The sequence below is a fragment of the Synchiropus splendidus genome, chromosome 3 (assembly GCF_027744825.2).
Source record: "Synchiropus splendidus isolate RoL2022-P1 chromosome 3, RoL_Sspl_1.0, whole genome shotgun sequence".
Classification (NCBI taxonomy): Eukaryota; Metazoa; Chordata; class Actinopteri; order Syngnathiformes; family Callionymidae; genus Synchiropus; species Synchiropus splendidus.
The window spans coordinates 8,873,185-8,893,786 of NC_071336.1; the positions used below are offsets into that span (position 1 = coordinate 8,873,185).

The 20,602-nt window shown below is 44.5% G+C and overlaps 3 protein-coding genes across 6 annotated transcripts; 2 read left to right on the plus strand and 1 right to left on the minus strand.

Annotated features, from left to right (window-relative positions):
• Nucleotides 1–44: 44 nt before the first annotated feature.
• Nucleotides 45–6,557, plus strand: alox12 (arachidonate 12-lipoxygenase). Of its 3 annotated transcripts, none has more exons than XM_053858592.1 (15): nucleotides 45–173; nucleotides 590–736; nucleotides 827–1,028; nucleotides 1,113–1,194; nucleotides 1,262–1,384; nucleotides 1,489–1,595; nucleotides 2,174–2,346; nucleotides 2,414–2,557; nucleotides 2,779–2,982; nucleotides 3,061–3,147; nucleotides 3,564–3,733; nucleotides 4,969–5,090; nucleotides 5,163–5,263; nucleotides 6,045–6,248; nucleotides 6,329–6,557. In XM_053858592.1, exons 1-15 carry the CDS (start codon nucleotides 171–173, stop codon nucleotides 6,506–6,508), a joined length of 2,049 nt encoding a protein of 682 aa, XP_053714567.1. In that variant the 5' UTR covers nucleotides 45–170; the 3' UTR covers nucleotides 6,509–6,557. The 3 variants fall into 3 exon arrangements, with proteins under 3 accessions (XP_053714567.1, XP_053714568.1, XP_053714569.1); XM_053858593.1 differs by having other exon boundaries at nucleotides 6,045–6,215; XM_053858594.1 differs by lacking the exon at nucleotides 6,329–6,557 and having other exon boundaries at nucleotides 5,163–5,258; nucleotides 6,045–6,099.
• Nucleotides 6,558–7,242: 685 nt separating this feature from the next.
• On the minus strand, nucleotides 7,243–10,068 carry rnaseka (ribonuclease, RNase K a). 2 transcript variants are annotated; one of them, XM_053861176.1, is made up of 4 exons: nucleotides 9,932–10,068; nucleotides 7,961–8,043; nucleotides 7,621–7,747; nucleotides 7,243–7,384 (listed from the first exon to the last, which is right to left on the minus strand). In XM_053861176.1, exons 1-4 carry the CDS (start codon nucleotides 10,007–10,009, stop codon nucleotides 7,361–7,363), a joined length of 312 nt encoding a protein of 103 aa, XP_053717151.1. In that variant the 5' UTR covers nucleotides 10,010–10,068; the 3' UTR covers nucleotides 7,243–7,360. The 2 variants fall into 2 exon arrangements, with proteins under 2 accessions (XP_053717151.1, XP_053717152.1); XM_053861177.1 differs by lacking the exon at nucleotides 9,932–10,068 and adding an exon at nucleotides 8,608–9,884.
• Nucleotides 9,437–14,488, plus strand: zgc:92664 (uncharacterized protein LOC436695 homolog). The gene is made up of 5 exons (XM_053861175.1): nucleotides 9,437–9,738; nucleotides 10,049–10,143; nucleotides 11,801–12,027; nucleotides 12,418–12,525; nucleotides 13,702–14,488. The coding sequence occupies exons 1-5, from the start codon at nucleotides 9,718–9,720 to the stop codon at nucleotides 13,764–13,766; spliced, it is 516 nt and encodes a 171-aa protein (XP_053717150.1). The 5' UTR covers nucleotides 9,437–9,717; the 3' UTR covers nucleotides 13,767–14,488.
• The last annotated feature ends 6,114 nt before the right edge of the window (nucleotides 14,489–20,602 follow it).

Below are 20,602 nucleotides of genomic sequence, written 5' to 3' on the forward strand. Positions count from 1 at the left end.
GCATAACCCTGGAACGGACCAAACTTCCCATCACTCAGGCGTGTCCACGAGGGCGATAAGAGGGGGAGGGACCTGATGGACCCTTATATTTCACGTAAGCTGAAGCTGCACTTGCGTTCGAGAACATCTGCTGGAAGGCCTTTGCCTGAGACTGAAGACTACACTGGGAAATGGTGAGTCTATGCCTGACTGTTACTAGATGTGTCATTTGACTGATGGACCAGGTTGGAACAAATCGAGAAGGAACTCGATGGGGACACAAGACGGGTCAAATTCCACCCAGATTCAAGGCACCTTGACTCCAATCTTGGAAAAATGAAGAGCTGAAATTTGCGTCATTTGCAGATAGAATGTTCAAGATCACAGTTGAGGAAAGAAAACAAAGTATCACTTTACTAAATTTTGCATTTTGACAATCGAAACTAGATATATGACGTTAATGTTATCATTGAGAAAGTTCCTGGATGTGATTTCACTCTGGAATTTCACACATTTGTGATAAAAAGTAATGTGAGACGTGACCTTGAAAATGTGGTCTTCAGTCTGCACCTACAACCTGAACGTGAAAGTGTGTTTTCAAAATATACAGATGGAAGTCTACACTGTCACTGTGGTGACTGGGTCAAAGGAGTACGCCGGTACTAAGAACTTCATCTACGTGACCCTGGTGGGTGAGGAGGGGGAGAGTGAGCGGACCATGCTGGACAATGTTGGACTGGACTTCAACCGAGGATCAGTGAGAGACAGCTTGATTTCTTTTACTCAGCTCATTAAACATAGCTCCAGCCTCATTGTTGGTGTACGTAACATCAAAATGCTCCCCCAGGTTGGCCAGTACAAAGTGAATAGCCCATCCCCTCTGGGCACCGTGCTCCTGGTCAGGCTGGAGAAGCAGAAGTTCTTTGTGGACGACAACTGGTTCTGCTCTTATGTCACCGTGGAACCACCAGCTGGAGGCAAACTGCTGACCTTCCCTTGCTACCGCTGGCTTGTTGGAGATGTCGTGATGGAGCTCAGGGAAGGAACAGGTTGGACACTGATCTCTAGCTCACATCTGATACACACAATACAGTACAAAGTAGTGAGGAAACAAACTGGTTCTCTGTTTGAAGCTAAGTTACAGAAGGACGACCTTCTGCCTGTGCTCCAGAATCACAGGAAATCAGAACTCCAGGAGAGACAGGAGGCATACAGGTTAGTGCCCTCCCTGATGTATGGCAACTCGCCAAGTTCAAACCCTTCCTTCGTCCTTGCTTTCTAGGTGGGTCACATGGGTTCCAGGGCTTCCACGATGCATTGATGCTCCAACAGAAGCTGATTTGCCTCCGGACGTCCGCTTTGATAACCAGAAGAAGAGTGACTTTGAGCATTCCCTGCAGTTTGCGTACGTGAACAGCAAAAACGCTGTCAATGTCCAGGCTTTAGTTGCCAGTACATTCTTACAGCTGCCAGAATACCACTGGAATTTCATCTGCCTCTCTCTCGCAGCTTGGTTGAGCTGTCTTTGAAGAAACTCGCCGTCAAGTTTGGGACATCCTGGGACGACCTGGAAGATTTTAAACGCATTTTCTTGAAGCTGAAAAGCCCAGTAGCAGGTAGGCAGAGGCGAATCAACGAAATCGACTGGTTTGAGCTACTGGGAGGGGCTTCATCTCCTCACCCCCTGTGTTGAGTGACTGAGTGGGTGGGTCATCTTTATATCTTGATTGTGGTGCATAAATATTGATTTCAACATTTTTCAAGGTGATTTTTTTACAATTCTAGAATTTATAAATGTGATTTTTTTTAACGTTTACAGGTTGATAAAAAATTTAATTTGAAAATTTGAAATGACACGTTCAAATCTGTATTCTAAATCAATTTCTTTGTAACATAAAAAAAAACAGCTTTTCAAATTCAACATAAGAATTTTCCTCCGTCACACAACAGCAATCACATGATGCTGTCAAAAACAACAGATGCAGCAGTGCCTGCAGGAGACTCAGGCACTAGATAAAAATTAGACATTCGAAGTTCGAGTTCTCATGGCTTAAATGTACTTCCATATAGCTGTTTCATAGTTGCATGTGAGTTTTTCTGTGACCGCACCCGATTCAGAACTCAACTTAGAAGGGTCTTCAATGAGTGGGAAGTTGCAAAGTTTTCTGATGGATGCAGTGGCTCCCTTAAACAGAGTACTGCATGGATCACTGGCAGGACGACAACTTCTTTGGCTACCAGATTCTGAATGGATCCAACCCACGAATGATCCAAAGGTGTGAGAGGCTGCCGGATAAATTCCCTGTGACGGCAGCCATGGTTCAGAGCTCAATGTCTGCACAAACAAACCTGGACAAGGAGCTGAAGGTGAAGGAAGATGAGCAGCCCAGGTGCTTTTTCTGTGTCACCTGTGATAGCTATCTTCCTCCACCAGGCGGGGAATATCTATCTTCTGGATTATGCCATCATGGATGGAATTCCCGCCAACAAGGTCAAAGGTCAGCCTCAGTATGTAGCAGCTCCTCTCTGCCTACTGTACCGGAACCCTGATGGAGAACTGCTGCCCATCGCAATACAGGTATCCACAGCCCGCACAGATGGAGTTTGGTGGTGATGGCTTAGAGGGAGCAGTACTAAAGGTGTCAAAGCTAAACATTATACAGCAGAGAGTGCCATCTAGTGGCCTCCGGAAATGTGGACATAGCTAGATGAAGACTCACGTACCCTCCACTGAAACAGAGCCTCGATGTTACCAATGCCTTCTGGTGAGTTGTAAAGTCTTTGTGCTCCTTCTTCCAGCTTGGACAGACTCCAGGCTTGGACACACCCATCTTCCTTCCCACAGACCCCCAGCTGGCATGGCTGCTGGCAAAGATATGGGTCCGTCACGCAGAGTTCCAGGTGTTTGAGTTGTTGTCTCACCTGCTCCGCACTCACCTGGTGGTGGAGGTGATCTGTGTGGCCACACAGCGTCAGCTGCCCGCCGTCCATCCCATATACAAGGTGGAAGAAGAACGAGCATGAGAGAGTAGGAGTTGTGTTCTTCTTGCCTTTCAATCATCTGACATGTTCTCCCTGCAGCTTCTGACTCCTCACCTGCGCTACACCCTGGAGATCAACTGCAGGGGGCGCACGCAGCTCATCTCTGAGGATGGGATCTTGAAACAGGTGGGTTGGTCTCAAACTGCGTAGCTGCATTTTAAACTCGTAAAACCCATGTGTCAAACAGCGAGAGCCAGAGCAAAACATCTCAGGACCAAGTCAACAGTCGGGACCTCAAACAGCACACATGGGCATAGCTTCCCTTCACCGAGCCTCAATTTTTTGCCACACGAAATATTGAAACATGAACCCTGTGAATGAATCTACCTGGTTTGTTGATGACGTCATGCTATGCGTGGTTCATAGCAGTCATTTAAGTACCGTCAACAAAAATGTACGCCTCAGCAGAAACACGGTCCATCCATCATTTCGTCTGTATGTGTTTCGTCATCAAGGGGACTTTATTGGAGACGTGAGATCTCTGCTCTGACTGGCTTCTGTCTGGTTCTATAGTTCAAGCTCAAGGTGCTTTCTGGCTGCAGGTCACGTCCACTGGTGGTGAGGGTATGGTGCTTCTGGCCCAGAGGGAGTACAAGCTTCTGACCTACCGATCCCTACAGCCCCGCTACGACTTTGTAGACCGGGGTGTGACCCAGTTGCCCAACTATTTCTACAGGGATCATGCGCTGATGCTGTGGGACGCCATTCACAAGTAGGAATCACACAGGCCAAGTGAAATTACAGCACCACACCAACAGCTGCGGCTAGATAATGTAGGGACGTCTCAACTGGCCTTTTCAGGTCCATTCCTGCAGTATGAAGTTATAAATATGAGGCTTAAATATACATCACACCATTTGTTTGACTTGTTGGTGGAACTCAAAAGGAACTTTGAAAAGCATTTTATTTGTGTTTCGTCTATCTCCAGTGATGCAACAGTGACTAAACTATATAACAAGGGAGTATAAGTTTAACTTGTATTTGTGTTGGCAACTGTAACTACATTTTTAACAGGATATTAGTCAGTAATAATCATGACTACAGCAACACGATGGCAGCAATAGCAGTGGTGACAACCATGATGAAACAACAAAAGTCATTCGCACCAACAGTTTTTGAATAAAACAGGAATATATTCTTTAAAGAAAACAAAACAAGAGCAGCATTGGATGAGTTATAAGAACATGAACAGAAATGAGAAACTATTTATAGATTTATTATTTATTTATATACATTAATTAATTGTGGAAAAGCACTCAGACAGCGTGGAACTCCAAGCAGCTTATTGCTCTTCACTCAATGTTCACATGGGTTTTATCCATGGAATGAGATACCTTGCTCATCATCTGACATATCATTCATAATCACAGGAGCTGAATAGAACGGCAGCTGGCAGCAGAGTTCTGTGACTCACACGCACAACTTAGTGGAAACCGAGCAAGTTCACAATTGTAGAATGAATAATGAATCATATGTTTGTTTTTTGCCAGCAGAGTCAAACATTTGTGCGGCAACATGTGATGTGATGTACAGCTCGGGGTCAGCGGTGCACAGTGTTGCTGTGCAAGTCAAAGAGCGGGTTCAACAGAATCATCTGCAAACACTTTTAGCATAAATGAGCATAATATGCTAAGAGTTTCCTCTGTGTGCAAATAGCTGGGTATATAATGCGAGTAAATTCAGAGGACCTCCTGCAAACATAAGAGACATCTTCTTCGGTCATTAATGTGTGAGGCGGTTCACTCGTCCTCTGTACCCTAATGTTGTTCTTGTCCTCTCCAAGTCTGTCTTTGGCCACTCATTGGCGTGAGGTCCGATTTAGGTCTTTGCTTGTGTTGTATGTTAGAGGTCCATTACTGACCTGATGCTTTTATTTCAAAGAAGCCATTGTTGTCCAGCCGTCACCTGACTTTTCACCAAAGTGAAAGTTGCAATTGATTCTTTCAGATTTGTGTCCGATATGGTCCAACTGTTCTACAAGTGTGACCGGGAGGTGCAAGAGGACCTGGAGCTTCAGGCCTGGCTGAGAGACATTGTTCAGGAAGGCTTTGCAGAGCTGCCTGACTTTGGTAAAGCTCTCTCTTGTCCCTTGTGACTCTCTCAAACTTTGCTGTCGATACGGACCAAATGTTGTGCCCCAGGTCTGGCAAGCGAGTTGAAGACATTGGACGAGCTGTCCACTCTACTGGCAGTGATCATTTTCACCTGCTCCGCCCAGCATGCGGCCACCAACAACGGTCAGGTGGGTCACTGTGCATTTGTGGAATATAGAAGTTTTCTAGTGATGGGCAGATGAGTCTTCATGAAACAGTGTCCTGATCTTCAGAGGCCACCAGATGGCACTTGTCTGCTGTACTATGTTTGGGCTTGTAAAGCCAGCTCAATGAAACCACACATCATTTCTAAACCTAGAGCGCCATCTAGTGGCCTCTGAAAATTAGGATGCTGTTTCATGGAGCCTCATCTGCCCATCATTACAGTTTTCTTTTTGTGATTTATTTTTAAAAAATATTTGAAAAATTTATGACATGAGGATATTTTGTTTTGATGAGACTGAGCTCTAATTCATGATTCATACTGCCTCTGAATTTGCCGCCGCACTGCGGTCAATATCGTTGGGAAATAACTCCAGTCAATCTCAACTTCAATCTCTGACCTACTCCCGAGAATACTCATCAAATCACAGAGTCATTTCATAATTTTTTAAAAATGTATTATAATATTATATATACATGTTTACATTTACTGTAACTCCAATTTTCCAGACACATTTACTTGCTATTTAATGACATATACAGTATGTATTTCATTTTGTCACTTGCGGTCCTCCATAGAGCAAATCCCAGGCTGGACCAAACCCATTGAAATGTCAACAACCGCACAGGAGCACAAGCTTCAGCTTTGTTTCTGTCTTACTACAGAAATGCCCCAAATTATAGGATGTTGTGTTTGAACAAGTTCTGGCTCTGGGGTGCCACAAGGGTCACTGGTTGTAACCTCTTTCTTCTATCATTTCCGTTCAGTTTGACTGGTGTGCCTGGGTGCCCAACACCCCCTGCAGCATGAGACAGCCTCCACCCATGAACAAGGATGCGGTCACCATGGAGACCATCATGACCTCACTTCCTGATGTCAGTCAGTCCTGCGTGCAGATGGCCATCACGTGGCACCTGGGCCGAGCTCAGCCAGACGCCGTGAGTCACTTACACTCACTGCTCAGCCCCCCTGTCAGGACCACTCATCCACTACTTCATTTTGAAAAGTGTAAGCCCACAGATGTGGCCATTTCCACTTTCCTCCTGACTAGGTCCCTTTGGGAAAGTACATTGAGGAGTACTTCACCGAGAAGCAGGCCGTGGAGGTGATTGGCAGCTTCAAAGTGGAATTGCTGAAGATCGAGACAAACATCCTGAGTCAGAACAAAGGACTGGCGCTGAAGTACTTGTATCTTTTGCCCAGTACAATTGAGAACAGCATCACCATATAGATGCGGTACACTGAACTCAATACGAGACAATACGAAAGCATTGCTCAGTTTACAAATAAAGTTCTAATTTCACTCTTTGTCTGGCCACTAAATTTACTACTGGCTTTTGGGTCTCACATGATGAGTGTCCCAGTTTTCAAAGATGCATATGCAGCTCCTTTGTGTGTGGTCTTACAGTGTTGCAGCAACTTCAGACACAAACAACAACAAATGGCTGAACTGCTTTCTCTCCAAACAAGGCTTTAGAGTGGGGGAGTTACTCCATGTAGAACCACGGCTCCTCCACACCAACAGCAGTCAGCTGAGGTGGTAGTCAGGTTACACACATTTGTGAGGTGTCCAAGGCACGTTCAATGAGGAGGACTTCTATAGAGAGGTCACTCTGCGTCGATGCCAACCTTGAATACATGGACGTAAATAATGCATGGGTTGCTCTCATTTTAGAGATTAAAGACAAGTGCAAGACAAGGTGCACGTTCATCAGCATGGTAACCAGCTGCATTGCAATGCATTTATTTTGTGTACTCTTCCCTGAAATAATCAGTACAAACAGATGCTTAACAATAACTGTAGAAAAAAAATAAATATTGAAAAAGTAAAAAAGGTGCAGTCGCGGTTTTCCTGCTTTGAGCTGCTCCTGTGTTGACAAAAGTGCTGCATTATTAGGTGAAGAACCTGAAATCCAGGTTGAGTCACTGCTACACATATTGTCTTTCTGAGGACACTGACACTCAACAGAATAGAATGGGGTGTCCCAAGTCACAAACAGCAGCAAAATCTCACACACACACACACCCTTTTGTTTGAGTTTGCTTTATTATTTATTGAAAGGTTGAGGTGAAGCTGGTGCCATCACTGTCGCATCACCAGGAAATTCTGAAAAATGAATCAAGGACTGAGTCCATAAGCATCGTGTCACATGCATAATGATGCTGAGTACATGATAGAAAACTAGTAAACATGTACTGACTTCCCCCTAAAGTGACGCTGCTTTATACACCATGCTGTTATCATGTCTGAGAGGGTTCTTTGTAATTACCCTGCATATAAAATCAGCTCCACCTTTGACACTTGCTCCTTCCCCGACGCACCTTCATCCATCTAGTACTCACCTTCCCCTTGTTGAGCCTCATCTGGCAGCAGGAGAAGAGCCCAATCACCAAGTAGATTCCAGCTGCAATGAAACAGTTGTAGCCCACGGTGTTGTAGGCCATGTAGACCCGGTGAGGGGGGTTGGGACTGAGAAGAAGAGAAGGACAGACGTTATTCATACATCTGCAGTATTTGGGTGACCTGACGCATGACATACTTGGTGAAAACAATTGGGAAAGATAACTTCACACATCAGACTTTAACAGACGTGACAAAGAGCAGTTAGGGGAGTTTTTTTTAACATGACAGAGCCCCAATAGAGAGTACAGGATTTAGGATTCCGATGGTTTCCACTCTTACTCCTCATGAATGTCGGCTTGTGAGAAGGGAACGTCGGTTATGAGCACGGCCGAGTGAGTGGTGAAGAAAATCCCCAGGATGGCCTGTGACACAGAAGCAAATCGTCACCCACGATGAGGAAACCGGAGAGACAAAAGAGCACGTATTTTGACAGATCTGAGTGTAGTAGGTGACCACCATGTGACTTGTACAGACAGCAGTTGGTTTAAAATCCCACCAGTGGCAACACCAGCACAGGAACCTGAATGTTCAGGTGTATCTTAAGTTATGCTCGCAGGTCCCTTTCAAGGAGCATCACAATGCCCCATAACTTATGGCTGAGGGTTGGATGAAGAAGTTGAGTCCTAGCTGCAGTATGTTGTCATGTTTGCCATGCTGTTCAACAAATAAGGAAAACATAAAAAAGTATCACTGGAGACCGTCTTAGTTCCTGGTCAGCAAACCGTCACCTGACTAAGTGCTTTTATTGCCACAACTGTCATTTCAAAGCTCGCAGACTTACCATCCTAAGCTGCTGATCAAGGACCAAATACGTTATTTAGTCAAACATTTTCAGAGTTGGCCCTGAACGCGAAGGGTCTTCGAAGACACCGTCGTTGATCACAAGGAGGAGCATCTTCGCGGCGATTTTCAGGTGCAAAACTCACCAACATGATAGTGCCCCAGATGCTCAGCACGGCCCCACACGCCGACAGCTTGCTTCCACAGATTAATCCACGCATTTTAGAGCAAAACCTGAACTGACCGACTCAGCCGCCGCCGTCGATACATACAGAAAGTGACGGCAGTTACGTCACGTGACTTGAACGGCGCACCTGACGCTTACAGAAGTCGCATCGTTGAAAATGCGCTGAGGATTTAAAAAGCACTACAAGAAAGTGTTTACTTTGATTGACACAATTCCATTCTACCACCTCACACTTAAAGAGCTTGGTATCGAATACACGTCACATATTCTATCTGGAATCATTTGTGATTTAAGGACCGTTTTTGTACTTCCAACAACAGTAAAGCATCTGGACAGGTTATTATTTTGGCGCATGTTCAGAATAAACAGATGCGATACTCTCTATGTCAGAAATCATCACGGTTCAGACATTTAAGGCCGCTCTCGCATTTCCTTTGGTTGGGAATAACTTGTTGTTCGATTTAGAAACTAGACCACTAGATGTCCCTATAGTGCTGGGTTTTACTGCCACTTTCAGATCACTTTTAGAGAGGATTATTTTAATGTGGTTTACCAATTACTGCAGTGAATAGTTGTCAGTCACGATGTCATATGGTGTAAAACCATGTCATTGAACTTAATCACCCTACGACTGTAACATTGTTAAGGTCGCCGCATTTTTATTTATATAACAAATGACGGTGGAATTTTAGATCATACATGATACGGATAGTCATTTTCCTAAGTCTAGGTAAACTTGGTCGTAAAATGACCGAGATAACGAATAGAATGAAGTAAGAATTTACGAGGGGACCTGAACGCAGCACAGTCGGTGCTGGTGTGTTGTGTTGTTGTAGGCGTCACACTTCATCCTATGCAAAAATGCTGTTGTTTCCCCCTCTTTGAGACTTTCCTGCTGCAGCGTAACAACGTGAGCTTTGAATGCATGCGTGCAACGCGCCCTGGAGCTTTCAATGGTCCATAGGGAAGACGGAAATGCTTTCTAGTTAGCGTGTTAGCGGGCTAGCAGCTAACGCGTCAGTGCATTACACCGCAGTCTGAGCTCCATGGTTCCACAAAGAGGAAGAAAATGACCTCTGCGTCCACCAAAGTAAGTGGTTCAAACACTACAGCAGGTGCGACTTTGTGTTCGTGTGTAGTAAACGATGGCGTTATGAGCATCCCTCAGTATACATCCGACAAAACGGTTCATATTTTCTGTTTTCCCGCCGTTAGTGTTCGGTGTTCCAGAGCTTCTATTTTTTCTACAGTCATGACTGTATGTTTTGTGTCAATATACTCGCCTTCTTGTGGTTATTGAAACGTCCTACGTGGTTGTGAGTTGGCTCCTGGATTTGCACCAGTAGTAAGTATATCGTCATATCTTTTGGGCTTTATGATGTGAGATTGTTTTTCACTAGGTTGGGGAAATCTTCTCTGCCGCTGGTGCTGCCTTCACCAAACTGGGAGAGCTGACCATGCAGCTTCATCCCGTGGCTGACTCCATCCCAGCTGGGTAACTATCCTGTCCTGCTGGATATGTGCGCCGTGGTGTTGTGCGTCACAGGATTTAGTCAGGAATGTTTTCAACTGCAGAATATGGCTTGTTGGAAAACTCAAAATCAAAAAAAGGAAGTGTGACTATAGAGACCTTCAAGTGTTATCGTCCTGCCTGACACACACCGGGTGCACGGGCGAACGTCCTGGTGCTTAAGTAACGCTACTAAGACCCTGCAAAGAGCAGTTAGGTGAGCTGTCTGCAGCCAGGTAGAAATTCTCATTCATTCCAAATAAATACTTTTGTCTGAATATGAGTTCACGTGCCATCACAATTTGTGACAATAGAATCACGTTTCCTGGCTTTGAGTGAGCCGTGAAAACGACAGTTGAAAGCATTACATAGAACAATGTGCATACATATATTTATACACAAACGCAAAACATTCCTGACTCGCAGCTTCAATCATCCATCTATCTATCCATCCATCCTCAACCACTTATCCGTTGCCGGGTCGCGGGGGCAGCAGCTTCAAAAGGTTGCGCCAAATGCCTGTCTCAGGTTCGACTGGGGGATCCCGAGACGCTCCCTGGCCAGTGAAGCGGTATATGCCCTCCACCTGGACCTGACTCGACACAGTTGGGAATCAAAAAATAATTTTCAAATCACGTTGTTCATCTGTGTGTTAACGTCAACTTAAAGCACAGTGCTAGTTCTGTGGTCAACCTTCAACTAAAGTCATACGTCATACCTCTACATCGTATCCTGTATTTATTTGTTTATTGCTATCTTATTGACTAGTTGTGAACATACCAAAATAGTTTATTACTTCAGATCTACATTTGCTAACTTGTAATAATGATAGGTGTCCCTCATGTATTTGACCTGCTGCAAGAGGCAAACGCCATTTTGGAAACCCGCTGCACTTTTCGGCTCACTCAGCACCAAGAACCTGTTACCTTTAATGCTAACCCCAGTATTCAGTCACTTTTTTAGATGTAGTTAAGTTATCATTGTGTCATTATTACCGTATGACAAATAAAGGTTATGTAGCAATCCATCTTCTGTTGCATTTACTTTATTGTTGGATCCAAAATTGATAATAAATTGCTTTGTAGTTCTTTGAAATATTATGAAGAATTCCATAATGTATTCTTTTTTTATCATCGAATTTTGGAAAGACTTTTGAATATTGAAAGGGGTGTTCATTATTCACAATAAATGTCGATATAAATCACTGTAAAATTAGGCACTTGCCTTTAACCACCACTTGGGGTCTCTATTCATTTGTAACTCATCATTCATAACACTTAGTGTTGGAGCAAAGAACATAAGACAGTAATCGGATATTTTATTTATTTATTTTTTGAGTTTATGAACAGAGTTCCAACATACATATAACATGAAAAAAGTGGACTTTGACCTGATGGATGCACACACATTCTGGGTACTAGAGCTAAAAATATTTTAAGTAGCACATTTATATAGTTTAACTTCTTGGTCATTGGATCTAGAAAAAAAACCTTAGTAGACCTCCATTTACGAAAGTGTGAAGTGAGCCATCTAAACATGGAGACATCCCTTTACTTGGAGAGTCGAGGAGTGACTGGTTATTGGTGACGGATTTCCACCGACATGATGCGAAATGGTCCTGAAAGGTGATTGTTTCTTCCAGTGGTCAGACGAAGAGCACGGTGAAGAGGAAGCTGTATGAAGACGGCACTCACACCTCTTCAGAGGGGCCTAAGAAGCCTGCGAAGAAAGCGACGGCCCTTGCTCCTTCCTTGGCCACAGCAGGCACAGCAAAGGTCACCTCAGGACCCAAGGCTCATGTTGTGGCCACTGGTGGACTGCAGGGGGCACCTGGCAGCCAGGTAGCTTTGAAGAAACAGAAGACGGCAGGTGAGTGTCAGAGCGGATACCTAGCATGTGTCACAGAGGTATATTAGTGGGTACAGCGGGAACATTTAGGGATCCGGGCAGTGAAGACTGTGCAATGACTGCTCTCTTCCCAAAACCTTCTTTCTCATGTCTTGTGCTAAAGCTGTCAGCAAGGAGGTCTCATTGCATGTTACTGAGCCCAGAGTTGCTGTCAGTCTACTAACCTGCTGCTCTGGAAGTTTGGTTGATTTATCCTGCTTAAATGACATTTAAGCTTTGCCCTGTTTGTGAGCTTACAGTATGGTGTGAATGTGGTGCTCAACCCAAGGCACAAAGGTGGCTACGTGATGGGAGCGAATACTAAACAGTTCACTCGTGGTCAGCTAAACGTGCTCTCTCTGTCGTCTCCAGATGTCACTCTCAGCGCCCTGAACGACTCGGACGTCAACAGTGACCTGGTAGACATCGAGGGACTCGGGGAGGGAGCCAACTCCAAGAAACTCAACAACTTTGACCAAGGTGCGGCCTCAGGAAAACAGTTGTGTCGAACTCCCTTTAGAGACCTTTGACTTCCTACTGTCTGTTCAAATGCATAAAGCTGGGGTCACGGCAGGCTCACAGTTATGGAGTTCTCTTGCACAACCTGGAATCTCCAGCCCCTCAGCTAGAAACTAACATTCATAAGATGTGTGATTTACTGGCATGTGTACACACTGGCTCTCAAGTTATTCATCTCCTCCATTTGGACATTTTGAGGAGAAAAAAAGCTGGAGGACGAGAAAATGGGCGTGCCGTCTCACCCTTATCAGAGTGATGAGTGATGAATGCATGAAGACGTAAGCACTATTTGTTTTCCACCCATGCATTTTGAGAGCCTTCGAATCAAAACACAGTTGCAGGCTGGCAATATTCTGGCCAGCTGCGGATCTCCTGGTCATATGGTTTGTCTGACTGCAGCATCCTTCTCCCAAATGCTGCCATCACTCCCTAAATGGGACAGAAACAATCACTCAGCAGGGGGTCTGACTCTCAGGAGGGGCCGGGGGGGCGAGGCGTTGGAGTAGAATGACATGATTTCATGACTTTGTGTCTGAGAAATGAGGCTGTGGCTGCACTTTTATTTTGGGTACAGGAACAAAGGCGTGACGATCAGAACTGGGATTTAATGAATGAGATGATGAAAGATAGCATATGTCCTTGTCAGGATGATTTGTGGCATCCTGCCGTGGAGCTCATTCAAGTTTCACTAACACGAGCTCACACACGGAGGTGTGGAAGTAGCGACTCTAAACTGGAAGCTGTTGGAGGCTCATGACAAAAATGTCTTTCTCTTCTCTTCTTTTAGTGTAGTCACCCAACAACGCGTCAGTGTTGTTGACCTAAGTCGTACTGTATTTTAAGAGCCCACGAACTAGCACTCGCTACAGTGAATGAAATCACGGTACAATAGCAGTTTGCTCATAGTTCTTCAAAGCGTATTTAAGTGTTTGTCAATGTGCGAGTATTTGGCCATGATAATTGAATTTCCTGCGAACAGCTTCCACGGTGCAGCAGGAAGTAACGTGTGTTTAGTGACATGAATGTGAAGAATGATGGAACAGGAAGATAAGCAACTGCAGTGTCTGAAAGATGTGTATCAACTGTGGTTTTCTCCTGCTCTATAATGACTGTCGACACCTTTCTTGGTTCACTCAGACACCTTGAACCTGGACTCCAGCCTCATCATGAACGCCAGCGACCTTCCTCTACTGTCCCGTTGACCTGGATCTCAACAGAACACAAACTGCGTCACAGTGTGTTCTGGCTACCAAGCAGACGTCTGACCTTCAAGCTAAAACTTCACTGCAGGAGGTTTTGAAGACTTGGAGATTTCCGTTCACTGTTTGTACGATTGTTATAGGAATGTTAGCGATTAGCTTCTTGTGTTTGTCACCAACCACTGCAGCGGAGTCGTCCACTCAGACGCAGGTCTGAAGGAGGAGCGCTGGATTCACGCTCGTCACCAGGAGGTTGTGGTGTTTCTGTCATGCCATCAACACCTGCAGTCTTGTCTGTGTTTTTGTTTCAGTCTGACGGCATTTTCGGCAGAAGTCTGATTTGTAAAATAACCATTGAATGCAGCTGCTTGGGAAAAGATTGTAACTCCGTTGAACAAGTCTCGTGATTGTGAGCAGCAGGATGGAGGCTGGAGTGTTGTTTTTTTGTGACCGAGTATGGGCTTTCTCCGTGTCCTCTGCGTCCTTCCAGATCCAAAATCTCAGTTGTGGCTGTGGACAGTGGAGTCGCACTCACCTGACCCGGGTGTGTACATCCAATCCAGCTCCCAATTAACCAGACTGTTGGGCTGTGGGAGGAAACCGGAGTGCCTAAAGAAAACCCACACAAGCCGGGAGAAAACGCAAACTCCTTATCTTCTTCCTCGAGCTGGATGTTTGTCATTTGTATATTAAGAACAGTCGTTTTATTTTAAATTAAAACTTATTCTAGTAGCACGACTGCACTGCTGGCTGAACTTATTTGACAGATGATGGTAGAATACATGGAAGAAAACACTAGATGACACAATGAAACACCTCAGACCTGGATGTTTAGTGGCATGTCACATTTATTTTTTCATCACCGACGTGACACTGAAAATGCCTTGCAGTGATCAGATGATTTAAATAAGTCACAGCAGCGTGACGTGGTCCTCAGTGGCAGTGAAGAAGACGAGTGTGAGTCTGGCAGAAGCAGCACAGTCAAACTGGCAACATGCTTGTAACTACCAGTAATGATGTGCTGCTACTGCTCAACACACTCATGAGCTGCAAACATTCAGGGCCATTTACAACACTCCCATGATGCAATAGAAGAAGGATGAGTAAAACATTCATAACACCTTTGTCACTAAACGAATTTCCAAATCTCCAGAAGCTTCCATAAAAAAACGGATTTATGTTCTAACAGAATATCATCATCATTCTGAAAACAGGTGCAAAGTAGAAAAAGTCACTTGGATACGTCTCAGAATGTGACTGCTCCATAATCTGGCACCAAATAAACAAGAGCCGGGTGTTTGGAGATACAGGAACAAAGTTATTCAACAGCTAAACCAAGTCAGGGAGACAATTAAAGCTCAACCTCAGAGTTCATTTGTATAAATACTAAAATTGATTCTCAGTTTGGAAGGCACATCCACGAATGTATTGATTGTAATGACAGGAGGTTCCAACGGGTGTCACTAGTGAGCGCTAATAGTTAGCAAGGCTGAGCTCCTGCAACAACACAAAGATGGCGTCTACTGTAAGGCATGTCAATACAGCAATAGTATTGTGGTCTTAGCTTGAGAGGCAAAAAGCAGAGAGGAAAGAAGTGACATCATGGAAATAATAATATGATAATGAATAGAAGCAAGAACAATCGTCTGACAGTGACACTGAGCATACCTCACTTTCTAAAGAGGGAGTCTCCTTGTTTTCGTGTGTCTACACAAGAGTTGCATCAGGAGGAATTCCATGACTGTTGGGAATGTTGCAAATCATTTGTGAGAATAATCTAGAAATGTCAAGGTAATGTAAATGCCACTTTGAAAAGAAGTGAAATGGACAAATCTGTCGAAGCCAGACTGGTTAAAAATAAACTGAGGGAAATTTAGTTTACTGAACAGATTAAAGAGATCCATGGCAAATCACCAACACAAACTGGAGTAGCTGCCTTACATTGAACCTCTCGTGACAGCTGGCTAGCTGAGCTGAACGACGGCATGTTCAGGAGGTAAAAGCAGAAGAGCAAGAGCTGCTGAAGACTTGGAACAGTTCAGTGTAGTGAGGCAGGACAGGCCTAGTTGAGGTGAGGGAGGCTTAGCTGCTGCCGGAAATGCTGATTCAAAAAACAGGGAACAGCAAAACTGGTTAAATTTTTTTTAGAAATAGAACTCAATTATTAAATCATAGTTTAATGAATGGTGCTTAACAAATTATAGACAGATCCAAAAAGGTGAAATTTACACCTAAATTTGCTCACAGAAAGGCGTTACCAACCATTTAAAAAATAAGTCACTTGAATAAGTTGCTTCTGATCTAAAAAAGAAAAAAATCAGGTCAGCTAAATTAAAAAAATAGATTTTTTAAAAAGCTGTTTCATCCCACAAAAAAAGTATTTTGCTGTTTCTACCTCAAACACATCTGCAGCAGCTTTGTTACTTTCTACAGCAGTTTCCACAGTTGCACCACCACCACCTATTTAAAAGCCACTTCATGGATTTCAACCAGCAACCATCACATCAGCTGCTGGCACTGTCCTAGACAGAGTGATTGATTCATTCGAGGCGGCGTCATCGCTCGCCACGGCCGAAGAGGATGTTCTGGTTTGTTGTTATAAATAAGCTTCATAACCAGCCGACTCAAATCCACAAAGTCGTCTTGACCGGCGGTGACAAATGTCATCTTGAAATACAGCCCTGAACGGTCTGGGCCGGCCAGGAGGGCCACGGCCTCGTTCACCTGGTCTTCCATATCTCTGCTGACAGTTTGTAAAGATTGGTAGAAATTTAGAAAAAAAAAAACTGGACTCGGTTAGATAAAGCGAAAATAACAGAAGATTAGGGAGATGAAGGAACGTGATGAAAATACCTCTCAATTATCCAGCTGAGCTTTGTTTACAAGTTTGTTTTCCCCACAAAAAGACAAGTGACATGCTCCAAACATGCAGCACTTTTTTCGACATCAGTTTCAGCTCTCGCTGGTGTTTAGACACCATTTTAGTGAACTGGGCCGTGGACTTTAACCTTCAAGTGTCAGGTTCGTTGACAGCAGTTGTGGACAGTGGCTGGTCCAACTAAAAAGCAACATATTAATTAGTTGGTTTCAGCTCTTGACAAAACGAACAAAAACATATTTCTACCACAGGCCCTAAACCTCCAGCTCATAACTGCAGATGAAAACAATATCGTGATAATTACTCACAAGTTTGGCTGCATCATTGGTCAAGGTCACTCAATTAGAAAATATATATTCATGTTAATACGCCGTGATGGAATCGTCTCAAACCCTGGACCATGAGGTGTCCCCGGCGTGGCGGCGCATCCTGTGGCGCAGCATGATCAGCCAGAGAGGACGGTGCGGATCCCAGGACTCCCGGTGGCAGCACGCCATGATTTGGAGCCGTTGAGCAGAACACTGCAAAACATGATGTGCTGCTAGAGCGAGACCTGGACTCAGGGAGGCCAGCAGAGTCCTCCTCCAGCTGCACACACACACACACACACACACACACACACACACACAAATATGATCAACACAAATTCATCCTGTTGTTCACGTGGTCACTTTCACACTTCAAACTACTGAAGAAATGCCACGAATACTGTCAGAAACTATCAGCCAATGAATCAGCTTGAATTTAGGGTTATTTTCAAGCATGAACACAAAGTTTGTTTTCGTGTGCGGCTGCATAATAAAACATGAATAATATGTATTAGAGAGAAGCTCTGAAGATCCTGGCTGAATACCGGACACATGACTTTTTTCTGGTCATTTGAGGTGAGACACACACTCACACACAACATTCTCGGATCAATGAGAAGATGCGCCTTGACAAACAAAATGGCTGCTGCATTAACATCTGACAGAAAAAAAGGTGGAGCTGCAGCTGCTTCTATGGCAACAATGGAAACACATTTCCAATAAAGGCAAATAACACGAGTGATATTGCTTCTTTGCCACTTTCTCTCATCTTTTTCAGGTTGGCATCTAAGGCGCTGCTGACCTTTGAGAACTTTAGATATTACGTGTGATTTCTAAAATTCACAGGAACAGGCCTCAAGTGAACTCAAACCATATCGTGAGCAATATTGAGAAACTATCGCCAGATAAATGTCGTGTTGACTCATTTACGATGTGATATGGGTTTTATTTTCTTATCTTGTGGATCTTTTTTTTTCTCGGTATCAATGAGAAGCGCAGCAAAAGCCAGCACTATCGATTTGTTTGCCTCCTGACAGCCATCACATGACACAGAGGAGCAACACTTGAACAGATAAATAGCAGAATTCAGATTCGCCCACAGCAGCGGTGCTTTTTGATTCAGCTTTTTCCTCATGAAGTAAAGAAAAGAGAGTGCACATCAGAGCAGTGGTGGTGTGGTGTCAGCATACGTCTGTTAGAGGTTGCTTGTGTCACTTCCACACTGACAGGGAGTAAATACGGCCACACCTGCTCTGTTACACTTTTCTGACACGGATTTCTAAACCAAGAGAGCAAACGGCCAGACTCCAAGTGAAAGACAAAAGAAACAGATGTCAATGTGCTCGGCAGATGACTGGACGTCACAAGGTCACAAAGGTGAAAAGGAAGGACTGAGCAACTCGATAGAAAAGTTAGTGTCAGTGGCAAATTCTGGTTTCAGGGAGAGGGGGGGCGACATGAAATAAAACGAGAGCGAGTGAGTAAGGGGCAGAGAGGGAGAGAGAGAGAGAGAAGTGGAAAAAAAGTAAAATTGTGGTAGAGGGAAAGTTTAGAGAGAGGGGGAGAGAGAGAGAGAGAGAGAGAGAGAGTGAGCGTCGGGATCCATTCACAGCTCCAGAGGCCATTTTAAGAACAAAACAATCACTTACCGTCTGAAGCTGCCTGACACGAAGAAGCAAATGAATGAGGGATTGACTGAGGTAGCAGATCGTTTCTCTGAAGTCCACCTGGACTTGGAGAGGATGCGCTCAGCAATCAACATTCGAGTGAAAAAGTGCTGCACTAAAGACACAAGTCAAATAAAAAAAGATGTGCAAGAGAGGGTAGACCTTCAGACAGTGACACAGGGAGCAGGAAAAAAAAAAGGCCTGCTACGGGTTTCTGGTTAACAAGGAGGGGCAGAGGTGGGGGTGTTCTAGGGGGGGTGATCAGGCCTAAAATTGTATTTAAAGAAGAAAAAAAAAGAAAAAGTAAAAAGAAAAAGTGATCCTTCCTGGCCTTCTTCATCCTCACCTCCCAGCCGGTCCTCCTCAGTGCTGCCTCGCTGCGCACACTGACACACACAGGAGGCTCGGCAGGCACTAAAACCTCAGCAGCCTTTTTCCTCCGGCCATCACTTTCTACAATAACAATTAAGTTTTTTTTCTCCACGGAAAAATACAGAAAAAAATCAGGGCGTAGCAGCAGGTATGTGGAAGAGGAGTGTGAAAGATGGGGTCTGCCGGAGCCACCGTTCTCCAGAAAAAAATTATTTTGTGTGAAGACGACAACGGGGGCTTGGCGGGTAGGGACGGCTGCCAAGCTGCTCGGCTGTCAGCCTGCAAGAGTGAGGAGACGGGGGAGGGAGGGAGGGCCGAGGGAGGAAGAGGAGGAGGAGGAAAGTGTGTGAGAGGAAGACCTGCACACTTTCTTTATAAGACTTTCTCGACTAAAACCACAGCAGAGAGAAGAAGTGTGTGGGGCTTTTACTGAATGACGTGTTAATTACACAGATGGGTGCAGGGGTGGGGTGGGGGTGGGGGGACGAGGGGAGGAAAGGGGGTCTGGTGTTTACTCTTCTGTCACCAAAGTCATGAGATGGGAGTCGACAAGGAGGAGCCCAGCCCCCGAGGGCCCTTACACTGCTGCCGTTGAAAGTGCTGCTCGCAAACTTCACAGCACAACTGCTATGGAACACACACACACACACACACACACACACACACAGACACACACACACACAAGCACACCATTCTAGAAGAACATGCACGTCGATCCGGAGCCCTCTTCACCTCCACCTGCCTCTGATGGTCACTTTGAGGGGCCAAGAAAGATGTGACCACATCATCCTTCATAAGGCCAAATAAGAGAGACTCGTGGAACTTCCAGCAAAAAGTCTGCCACGTGCACTTGAGCCACCGAGGAGAACGTTCTGAATATTCTATGAGCAGCTCCTCACTGTCACTTGCTCAGCACTGGGATTATGATAAAGCCATCAACAGCTTCTTCAAAGCCTTTAATGACAACCATAAAACCTTCCTCCTCACCTGCACTGCTGCAGCCAAGTCAACCAAACCGACAGGAATGACTCCGTTATTTACACATGTGTGGGCTTAGTTTGGAAAAGGAACCGAAACATGAGAGACTTCATTATCTTCCGGTAATTCCATGCTGATTACAAAACATCCCTCTAAAAAATGCATGAGTGATCTGGACTCATTTTAATCACTTCCAAACAGCGGTTTCTGCCTCGCTTCAATTTATAGTGTAAAGCAAACCTGTAAACATTTTATGACAAACCCAAGTTACTATTTCACTAGTGAGTTTCAGCATGGAACATTTAGTTAGAGTTCGCCACAAGGGGGTTCAATGGTTAAAAGCAACAAAAAAACCCATAGAACCCTGACAACTACATATATTTCCTTTGATATTTTTTAACCCCTTTCATTAAATTATTGAGAGGTTTTCTGTGCTGCATTACATCATTATTATATTATGCTGAGACAATTCATTTAGAGGGAGGTGTACACTCACTACACTCTCTGGATCACAACCTCAGAAATGAGTGTCACTATTATTTGTGATGATTAGTTTTGGTTTGAGTCATTTAGGTACGATCCTAATTTTGCGATAGAAATTTAAAAATAAGATTAAGGCCCATAGCTTTAATTAAT